An 11,572-nucleotide genomic window follows, 5' to 3' on the forward strand; every position below is an offset into this window, starting at 1 on the left:
TTTGCACCAAATTGAAATTGAAGCCATGTCCTCAACGGTCACCAAGAACTTCACAATCGAGTCACGGCCGCGGTCCTCCTCCTCATCGACACGCCTCGAGGTGGCCCGGTTCTATGACCTCGGCCACAGCTGGTTCGTCGAGGTGTACGCGCCGGCCCCCTATTTCGTTTTCCATGTCGACCTCAAGGATGAGCCTCCGTACCTATTTCGAGACGGTGCCCGTCACCCTGGACATCCTGGACCGGAGCGGAGAGCGCGTCACCTTCCACAGGGGGGAGATGGTGTCAGACGTTCACTCTCCGTTCGAACCCCTCTACGTCGCGATACAAGAGCTGGAGTCTGCGTCGTGGAAATCCACAGACATGAATCAGAGTTTCGACTGGGTTCTCCAGATTTAACCAAACACGACAACAACAGCTTCACCCTAAGGTGCACCATATCATACAAGCTCCCCGAGAGCAAGATCAGGCGGTGGTACCGGCAGCTCATAGGCTCCAAGACGAAAGATGACGTCGTGCGAACCGAGTCCCGTACGATCACCGTCGATGACTTCTCTAGGATCAGGGCGGCGTCTCGGGTTCGGGAGTGCGCCCACTCCACGAGCTTGGTACTAGGATGTAACATATGGGAGGTACGGCTCTACCCTAGCGGGTACAATGTCTGGGACCAGGCGACCTTGTCGCTCACCCGCCGCAAGAGATTTTCTGACCAAGAGGAGTCGCCGGCGACGACACTCAGGTTCCGCTTCGGGCTGCACGCGGGGCTCTACGGCCGCAAGTTCTACGAGTCCACGGAAGCGACCCACGTGTTTGACGGTGCCGGCCCTGAGCACATGACCCAGATCACGATGGCTACCACGTCGCTCATGGACATACTCGTCGGCAACGACCGCCTCGTCATCCGGTGGTACTTCGCCATCCTCCCGTCTGTCCCGTTATCCGTCCCAGCTACCACCATCGTGCCCACCGCACCGCCCTCTGAAGCAGAGGAGTCGGTCTTCACGCCTTTGTTAAGTGCCATGTACGCTAGAGACCACTACTACTAGAACGCTATCAACGGGTGTGAGTACGGATCAACCGATGTGAGTAAGCATGCATGCATGCCAGCTTGCTACCTAGTCCTAGCTTGTTTGTGATGACGCATCCAACATGTAATGAAGCATGTATATCGACCCGAATTTTTAATATGTGCAAATGCGCTGCATGTTCACTTTGGTTGTTGTAATCGAGAAAACTAGATCTAGGGCACCTAAATACCACCCTGTGGTACATATTTGCTCATGTGACCAGGGGCGGATCCAGCCCAGCCCAGCGCCCCGGGCCCCCTTTGAATACTGTAGCAGTTGCTACAGTATTTTCGCTACAGCCCACAAAGAAAATGGGCCTCACGCCCCGGGCCTGCCCCCCCCCCCCCCCCCCCCCCCCCCCCGCCTGGGGCCTAGATCTGCCACTGCATGTGACCTACTTGTGATATACATATATATCATCGCCCGACTTAGGTCCTTTTTTTTCTACTTTTATCCGCATCAGCATCACTTGCCGAGCACGACTCATATTATCCTTAGGCAACCGTCAACCTGAATTTTCACCTATACTTATCCCATGATTATCTGGTCTATCTACTATGGGCCATGGTTCAAATTGCCACCTTTCTGAGCATCAGTTTGTCAACATCCTAACTATTGTCAACATCCTAACCAGGCTCTTCTTGCGAGGCAAGCCTGGCGACTTATTGCATATCCGGATAGTTTGTGCGCGAGAGTACTTAAGGCAAATTATTATCATGGAGCTGACCTGCTTGACACAGCGCTTATTCATAATGCATCGCCGGGTTGGCAGGGCACCATGCATGGTTTGGAACTCCTCAAGAAAGGATGCGTGTGGCGCATCTGCAATGGAAAAAGTGTTCGCATCTGGAGAGACAATTGAATCCCGAGGGGAGACATGAAAATTAATGTAAACCCAACAGACTCCCGAATCCGGTGGGTTGCAGATCTCATTGACCAAGAATCCCATTCTTGGAAGGAGGACAACATCAGGCATATAATTACACAACAAGATGCTAATGATATTTTGAGCATTCGACTCCCAAACTATGATGAAGATGATTATATTGCTTGGCAGCCAGAAAAGAATGGAATTTTCACTGCCTGTATTGCGTACATGCTAGCCATGGATGAGAAGAATTCTGAATTGGATTCAGCCATAATATTTCAGGGGACCGCACTACTTGGGATACTATTTGGAAAACAAATGTGCCCTAAAAAGTGCGTACTTTTACTTGGAGACTAGCAACTGAATCCCTTGCGGTTCAAACAAATAGATTTTGACGTATGCCAGGCCTCACTCCAATTTATAACTTTTGTGGTGTTGATGACGAAACGGGCTTTCATGATGTACACCGATGTACATTTGCAAGGGCCCTTTGGCATGAACTGAAGGATGTCTGGAACCTCCGCCCTAAACACGAAATAAACAACACATGAAAGGATTGGGTTCTTATGTCCTGCTAGATAACGTGAGTGAAGTCCTAAGAAAAAAATGTATGTTTTTTTGGTGGCGTGTTTGGCACCATAGAAATGACACGATATTTCCAAAATGTAAAGCAAAAATTTCTCATTCTGCTAGATTTTTGCAAAACTACCTTGTAAACCTACGCATGATTGAGACCGGAAATTCAGAGATCAATCGTAAAGGGAAATGCCCTATGATTAAACTGCCAAAATTGGAGCAACAAGATACTACTAAGAAAAAGGATTGGCAAAAGCCTAACCTAGGGTGGGCCAAGGTCAATTTTGATGGAAGTTTCTTGGAGGAGAGTAGCAGTGGTGCGTGGGGAGCTGTGGTTCGAGATCATCATTGAAGAATTATTTTGTCTAACTGGGACTATATACCGCGATGCAAAGGAGCTAATTTCGCGGAAGCTACTGCTTGTCTTGAACGACTACGAAAAGCGATGTGGTTTACTGACCTCCATTTAGTTGTCGAGATAGACAACAACTCGGTGGCAAAGGTTCTCGACCCCTCATGTGTAGATAGATCGGAAATTGGAGTGATTGCGAAGAAATTTCATGCCAACAAGCATGGAAACAGAGAAGTTAAAATTTGTAAAGTAGATAGGAAGGTCAATAGTTTAGCCCATAGTCTTGCCCAGTTTAGGCGTAGAGAGTTGCGTGGTGGTGTTATGCAAGGGACGGTGTCAACTTGCATATTCAGCGTGGCCTTGCAAGATTGTAAGAACAATGTTTCCTCTTTTAATTAATACAACTCTCCATTAAAAAAATGTCCTAACTATTGTACTAGGAAGGAAGGATCAGACACCTAGATCATATATTTCATGGAGGAGGTACTCCCTCAATCCGGAAATACTTTCGCTCAAACGGATATATTTAGCACTTCCGTTTGAGCGACAAGTATTTCCGGATGGAAGTAGTACAAGATAACCTATCTAAACCACAAAGGGTAGAGTGGAGCGGAGAAATCAGAGGAAGGCAGAGGGAGCGGGGGGTCTCCCTCCAATTGTATGTGGACCTGAGGTGTACAGAGATCAAAAGGTACTATGAAACTGATCTTGCTCAATATGATCATAGAGAACACGCGGAGGTCAGGCAGAGAACTATGTTCTTGCCGCTTTCTTGTCTTGTTTTTCTTAAATCTAGAAATTTCTTATATTTATTGTTCTTGTTCCCTATTTTATTAAAAATATTTTTGGACACTTTTATGTGGCCGTTGATAAAATATGAATTTGTCGAATCGGCATATGTTTATTTCCTCTCGTGTTTTTTCTACATTGGGGTTTTTTGACTAAAAAAGAATTTCTTGAATTTGCGTTGGTGCCTTGTTTTATTTATACATAGATATTTTGTCATGAAGAAAACATGAGATGTTAATGTTTTTGTTTGCAACAACATTTATTTATTTTTTGCTACACTTTGTTTTATATTTGTTTTGTTTTTAATATGTTATATTTCTATTTTGTCTAGGTACCGGGTGTAGCAGGAGTCCACATGCGTAGGAATGAGAGTTTACAAACACCAGTGAATATAGATTTCCAAGATCATATCTTTATTTTGAGCAAACACAGTGGGGAAAATCCCCACTGTTCTCTTTTTCATTAATATATGAGACATTTATAGATGGTTATACACATGTATTGCTAGAGTTATTACAAATAATTAGTTCACAGTGTGTGTAGCCAGGCTTGAATTCCCTCCTTCAGACGAGGTTCGTTTTTTTAATGATGGTGTTATATTGCTCTTTGAAGCATAATAGACGGTCCTCTATGTCCTTGACTTTGTTATAAAAATGATGGCATTCCTATGGTTTTAGATACTCCAACATCCAGCAATTAAATATTCTTTAAACCCTATAATGGAATATCTAGTTTTGCCCTCCATCACTATATCTATGGTGTCCAGATCTGTTTTTCCATTCTATCCGTAGTCCCATCCAAAAGTTCCGAATGAATCTAACATCATATCTAGCAAAACATGTCTCATACTTGAGAGCGATTTGCATTAAACATTTATACTTTTTATAGTCCATTATGGTGTTAAACATTTATATACCTTTTTACAATCCATTATGGTGCTAAGTCATCAGTATATAACTATATATATAATATTTATCCAACAATTAATATTAATATTACATAAAAATTATTGTTTCCAACAACATGATCCATGTACATGTTTTAATTATTTCGATTGAGGAGTATATTATATTTTAGAACCATATTACTTTCAAAATATGTAAATCAGACTCGTCAATGGAATAATTTGTGCCAGTTATGTGTACCATAATACATCCACATATGCTTTTTTTCCATTTAATATCTTTAAATACCTCTCTGATAATAGTATCGTTAAATACCACTAAGAGGGTTCTACAATGTATGAGGGTAATAGATATGGTAACAAAGATATATACTCCCTCCGTAAATAAATATAAGAGTGTTTACATCACTAAACGCTCTTATATTTCTTTCAGGGGGAGTACAATACAATTGTTTAGCTTAATCATAATTAATCAGAGTGACTATTCTGCATTCAGCCTCATCTTCACCTGGGTGTGAACAGTAAATTAAAAAAAAATCATGCTGTTTTGACATCTGATGAGGTTGTGCCAAAACAAATAAGTTGGGTGAAAAACTTTGAAAAAGAAGAACAGTTTTGGTACGAGCTCTTTAGATGTCCAAGCAGCACAAAAACTTTGCATGCACCTTGCCCACATGAGCATTCATAAAATTTTAGATGTTTTTAATTTTTTAGTCGAAGAGCCATAGGCCAAACTTTATTAGATAGGGACAAGAGGTACAAACAGGTTAATAGTTCTATGCGCACTAGAACTGGAAAAACAAAGGCTGTCCCCAGATACAGAGAACAGAACACACACACACGGTAGCAGATCAAGAGCCTAAATCAGTGATGCAACCAGCAGATCTCCACACGGCGATGTCCTCACGCACCAGATCGAAGACTCTATCGGCGTTGTTGGCCATGTGGTCAAACACCCTGGAGTTCTTCTCCTTCCATAACCTCCAGTGCATCAAGATCGCAATTGTATGAAAGTTGCCGCGCATAGGCTTGGGAATGCCCGCCCTTGCCTGAAGCCACCATCCCTCTATGCAGCCATGTTGATCGTCAGGCACGACAAAATCCGCCCCGGTCCAAAACTTAAGAAACCTCCAGACTTGTTGCGTGAACCGGTGGTGTATAAATAGGTGTGTGCAGTCTTCTGGTTCAGAGAAGTAGAGTGGGCAAGAAATACTAGCTGGGTAACCCCTACGTAGAAGGTTATCCGACGTAAGAAACTTGCGGTGAACAACCAGCCACATGAAAAATTTGCACCGTGGTGGCGCCTTGGATCCCCAGATCGTCTTGTTACAAGCAAAGTGCACATTGGCCATGAAGAGCATCTTGTAAGCACTGCCGACCGAGAACTCATTGTCATTAGTGATCTTTCAAACCAGACGGTCCAAGAGCCCGGCAGAAGATTAGTAGTCTGAGTGGTGTCCCAGACGAACAAGTACTAAGATCGCCTGCACGGAGACACCACCTGAGATGTCCCTAATCCAAGCTTGGTTCAGCAGAGCCTCACGAACGGAGCAGCCGGAGTCCTTGACAAAAGAGAACAGCGCTGGCGCCATGTTAGCGATTGAACGGCCATCCGGCAGCCAATTATCAGTCCAGAACCTTGCTGAAGCACTATCTCCCAACGTTATTGCAGAAGCTGCATTGAACATGGCCCTGACCTCCTTCTTTGTGCTATCGGCTAGCGAGTGCCCCGGCCTAGCATTCTCGTCCCATTGCATCCATGGCCATTTACAATGCACTGCCCATCCAAACCATCTCAAGTTAAGCACACCAAGCCCACCATACTCTTTGGGAGCGCAAACTTGTGCCCACGGGAGTAAGCAGTGCCCACCACTGATCACTTCCTCCCCCTTCTAGATGAACCCTCGACATCTTCTGTTGATGATTTTAATGGCCCAAGCCGGGAAAGGCAACACTGCCATGAAATGGATCGACAGTGCCATGAGCCGGAGTTCGTAAGCGCTCAATCGACCCACCGCCGACAACAATTTGGGTTTCCAGCCCTTCATCTTGTTCGAGTACTTGTCCACAAGAGGCATAATATCCCGACGTCTCAGCCTGAAAACAGATAGGGGCAAACCCAGATATTTGAACTTACTATTCACCAGGTGTAGATTTGCGTGGGAACCATTTTGAATTATTGATAATTAATAGAAAATCTATAAAAAATAGAAGTAAGGACTATAGATATCCTAACAAAGATCATTTTCATGTAGAGGCATAGGCACACATCCTTTTCAAAAAAATAGAAAATTCTAGAGTACACTAAAGAACAAGACCATTAATAAATGTTTGAAGTCCCACATGACGTCCATGCCCCGTGGAGATGTCACCGAACCCACGGATGGCCAACAAGTTAGGCTCAATCCTCGTTCATTTGTTTGGTGCGGTGTGTATGGTTGAGTTTTTTCTTAACCAGGTGAGCAAATCTCCTCGTATTAGCCGTCTGAAACACATATATCCTATATTTACTGACAAACACATATCTTTTCTATAACTGGCTTAATTTAAAGACAAACACATATCTTTTCTATAACTGGCTTAATTTAAAGACAAACACATATCTTTTCTATAACTGGCTTAATTTAAAGATGTAAACAACAACTAAGCTATACCAAATGTAGGAAATTAAGCACTTGCATACCTACACAACTTTTGCAACGCGTCTCTCGGGTGGTGGTAGGTACCTTTAGCTTAGAGGAAGAAGGTTCTTCTCCTCCTCCAAGCCGTGGCCGACTATGTTAGAGAGGAGGATGTTTGGTTGCACGGTCCCTAGAGAGTAGAGAGTGGATGATCGATAAATACTAAACGAGTAAAATAATATTTGGACCGCATATTACTTTGCTCAGTGTAGTTTATAAACTCGACTCACAGTACCCGAATACCAAAAAAGGTAGACCTACAGTCAATTACAAGAATTCTACAGACCTTCAAGGATACTAAACCTCTCATTTCGGGGGGCGTGTGGAGGGGGGCACTTCCCCAACTCAAATCCAACCAGAAATTGCCATGGCAGATTGTTTTCTAATCATTCTGTAAAAAGCTCGTAAGCCTTCCGTATGTGTAGCATTACTCCCTGAATGAATGCCCTTCATTGAGGGTGGTTTGCATACGGCTCACCGATTCCCTACCCCTACATGTTCCGTCAACCTCCTTGACCTGCCATGTCGTCATCCGTCGTGGCATTCCATCCAGCACCCCCCTAGAAAAATAGGACTCCTAAAATTATGGACTGAGTCTGTCAATCAACATCCTAAATAAATACTGTACAACAAGTTTTATCAACCAACAAAAATCCTAGATGGTATACTAGGAAGCAAGGACAGAGTGGAGTTGGACACCTGGACCATTATACATGGAGGGGGTACAAGATAAACCACAGAAACACAAGGGCAGAGTGAGAGTGGATTGGAGAAAGCAGAGGAGAGGAAGGCAGGGGAGCGCGGGATCTCCCTCCACCCGGCGCCACACAAACTCCCGCCCCACCATATCTCCTCTACTGCCACAACTTCTCTTCGCTTAACGTTTGCCTCCCACCGGACCGGATCCAGGGAACGAACATGGCCGCCGAGGTGGTGGCGCTCTCGCCGGCGTCCCGCCTGCCGTCCCTCTCCTCCAGGCCCGCCGCCTCCTCCTCCTCCCGCGCCCATCGCGCTGCCCGCTCTGCCCGGTCACCGCCGGCGCTCGCCGTAACGACGTTCGCGTTGGGCCGCCGCCGCCAAGCACTGCTGCTCCTCCGGCCCCGCGCCACCGAGCAGCAAGGGCAGGTGCAGCAGCAGGAGGAGGAGGTGGTGGACGGCAACGTGCTCCCCTACTGCAGCATCGACGGCAAGAAGAAGAAGACCATCGGGGAGATGGAGCAGGAGTTCCTACGAGCCCTGCAGGTACGTAGCACCGATTCATGTTCTTCATGCTTCAATCGATTACTCCGCTCTTCTCCTCAACATGTAGTCTTCTTGTGCAGTCCTTCTACTACGACCAGAAGGCCATCATGTCCAACGAGGAGTTCGACAACCTCAAGGAGGAGCTCATGTGGGAAGGCAGCAGCGTCGTCATGCTAAGTACGAGCTTACTGAATCACCCTACCAAACAGAATTTCCAACTATGGTTTGATTCAAACCTCTGTTCTTTTTCCTGGGTGTTTTCAGGCGCCGATGAGCAGAGGCTCCTGGAAGCCTCCATGGCCTACATCGCCGGCAACCCCATCATGTCCGACGCCGAATTCGACGAGCTCAAGCTCAGACTCAAGGTACTACCTGCAGCTTGGGCTCTGCTTCCGTAGCATTCCTATCGCTAGAGCAAACTAACAAAGGACATGCTACAGATAATGCACTTACAGATAGATGTTTAAACATAGACACTCTGGTCACTAGGATATTAGTATGCTCTAAGTAACACAAATATTTCTATAATCATTTTCGTAACTGGCCTTTCTTTTCTGCCTGCTACCTTTGCTAGCAAGATGGAAGCGACATCGTGACGGAAGGCCCTAGGTGCAGTCTACGGAGTCGGAAGGTAACTGATGATAAAAAAATCATACAGCAGTGATACTCACAGCTGCTGTAACATTTTCATTCTGTTATCTGTTCACATTGATTCAAATTCAAGCAAGTCACTTGGGTTTGTATGGATGGATACTGCAACCCCCCATTGCATCTGCAGTATGCCTGAAATTAGTCAACAGACGCACCTTATATCGTGCGAAAAGCTCTGAAATTAAACTGCCAAAAATGCTGCTGCAACTTTTCATCGATTTCGTGATTCGTATTTGGTAAAATGTAAGTGCCGGCCCCTTTTTTTGCTCTACTCTGACCATCTACAAAACGTGGCACAGGTTTACAGCGATCTGACGGTTGACTACTTGAAGATGTTCCTGCTCAATGTTCCAGCGACTATTGTTGCTCTAGGACTGTGAGTTCATTCACATTCTTTCCTCAAAGGGTTTACTGCTAGTATACTATTCACTAAAGTTGGACTGAAACTGATTGCAACAGAGGCTTCTTCTGTCACTTTAAGCAGGGATACTGGCTGAGTTATGCTAATCATAGCTAACGTTGATTTTTAAAATTTACATTTAGGTTCTTTTTCATCGATGAGCTGACTGGCTTTGAGGTCAATGTATTCCAGGTTAGTTAGTATTTACTAATTTGCATACCCTACTCAATATTGCACTCACATAAACATCTGTGACCAGATATGTGGCCCTTATTTTGCCACATCTTCTTAGTTAATCGCTTTTTTCTTTTCTAATTGACTTTGGATTTTTCGTGAACAATGAAGTTTCCGGAGCCCTTCGGATTCATATTCACATATTTTGCCGCTTTGCCTCTGATATTGGTTACGGCGCAAGTGGTAACCAAGGCCATAATAAATGATGTCTTAATCCTGAAGGTTTGCTATTCCCCCCTTTCCCAATGCATACTTTGATGTATATATTCAGGTTGAGAGAAAACTCATGGTTTTTCTTCCCGTCTAGGGGCCGTGTCCGAACTGCGGCACTGAAAATCTTTCCTTCTACGGGACGATACTGTCGATCGAGAGTGGTGGAGCAACGAACAATGTGAAGTGCGCAAAGTATGTTCCTTTAACTATCACGCTCCATGTTACCCATATCAGAGCTCTGAAGTACTGACATATTGGTTTCTAGCAACTATTAACATTACTGCGATGTTTTCTTTCTTCCCAGTTGCAAAACGGTGATGGTATACGACTCAAAAACTCGGTTGATCACACTTCCAGATTCATGAACAGGATAATTGAAGGTACGTGTCACTGTAACAGTTCTGTGGTAGCATATCTTGTTGCTTCCGGTGATTGACAGATGGGTATCACTTTTATTCCCATGCAATTTGCTCTGCATTTCCACATTGTCGAAGAACAAAAATATAATATGATATTTTTTGTTTATATTCATGTCATATCAATCATAAGTGATGCAGATATATAGTAACTTATATTGCAACTTTGATGCAAACAGTGACACTTCTTCATTAACAGGTAGGAGCAACGAGATGCAGAGTTGGCCATTCATGTTTGGTAATTAAGGGAGCAAATGGAATTGTGAAGTCTGCAACGAACTGCTTGCTGCTTCTATGTTCTAGTATGATTTTCTGTAGATATGTATTTGCAATTGTACCTGATTCAGACGGATTAAATTGCAGAATGTATAGAAAATCTAGATGGTTGTGAGCCTATGACATTAAACCGAAGCTTATACGTAGTCTTGGCCAATTGTCATGCGCCACGAATAAAAGGGGGAAAAGAGAAAGATGTGCTTGCAAGGGCCATTACATTTGGCAACTGGACCATGGGACCATGGCTTGTTTTGGTTTTTGTCTAACGAGCTTGTGTCGAATCACACTGTTGTGGCTCATTGCGCAAGTGACAACTTTTCCTCTAATTTTTGGGCCATTGTGCAAGGGATAGCTTTCTTATCCCTGTATATACCTTCCACTAAAAATATATCTGCCTTCCGTTTTGTGAAATCGCATTTGCATGAACTGAAGGTGTCCCTGTATAAGAATCGAAGAAGAAAGCTGGCTTGTTACTTGGTTTATGTTGGGAATTAGCACAAAAATACACTTGTGATGAACTGAATACTACACACAAGTAATATCAGCACCACTCCATGTACTAACTAAAGGATCGTTGCTTAGCATGGAAGTTAACGTATGCAACAGCATATACGGAGGCAAAATATGTTACTTAGCACACAAGACGCTCCTCAGACTATGTCTGATGGTAGGAATGACTTTTGGACAGCAGCAAGCATCAATCACAGAGGCACCAGATTTACGTGGAAGACCCCCCCCCCCCCTTCCCCCCAAATTGAGGGGGAAAACCATGGGCCGAAGTTACCAAATCCTCTTCTACTATTATCAAATGTGGGATACAACAAATTATTCTGTAGATAGCACTAGAGGAGCTCATACATCAAGATTTCTGAATCTTGGACGAAAATGATTTTGGGCTCAAGAG

At 44.3% G+C, this 11,572-nt stretch overlaps 1 protein-coding gene across 1 annotated transcript; it reads left to right on the forward strand.

Annotated features, from left to right (window-relative positions):
* Nucleotides 1–7,977: 7,977 nt before the first annotated feature.
* Nucleotides 7,978–10,952, forward strand: LOC123123931 (PGR5-like protein 1A, chloroplastic). Its single transcript, XM_044544585.1, has 10 exons — nt 7,978–8,478; nt 8,559–8,655; nt 8,743–8,843; nt 9,053–9,109; nt 9,429–9,505; nt 9,673–9,721; nt 9,875–9,985; nt 10,071–10,168; nt 10,281–10,356; nt 10,592–10,952. The coding sequence occupies exons 1-9, from the start codon at nt 8,155–8,157 to the stop codon at nt 10,339–10,341; spliced, it is 975 nt and encodes a 324-aa protein (XP_044400520.1). The 5' UTR covers nt 7,978–8,154; the 3' UTR covers nt 10,342–10,356; nt 10,592–10,952.
* The last annotated feature ends 620 nt before the right edge of the window (nt 10,953–11,572 follow it).

This window comes from Triticum aestivum, chromosome 5D (genome assembly GCF_018294505.1).
Source record: "Triticum aestivum cultivar Chinese Spring chromosome 5D, IWGSC CS RefSeq v2.1, whole genome shotgun sequence".
NCBI lineage: Eukaryota > Viridiplantae > Streptophyta > Magnoliopsida > Poales > Poaceae > Triticum > Triticum aestivum.

Excerpts from the sequence above, each read along its gene's own strand:
- LOC123123931 (XM_044544585.1), top strand. The coding sequence starts at position 8,155 with ATGGCCGCCGAGGTGGTGGCGCTCTCGCCGGCGTCCCGCCTGCCGTCC. Across the intron at positions 8,656-8,742 it reads CAGCAGCGTCGTCATGCTAA|GCGCCGATGAGCAGAGGCTC; the intron begins GTACGAGCTTAC and ends GGGTGTTTTCAG. Across the intron at positions 8,844-9,052 it reads AGCTCAAGCTCAGACTCAAG|CAAGATGGAAGCGACATCGT; the intron begins GTACTACCTGCA and ends TACCTTTGCTAG.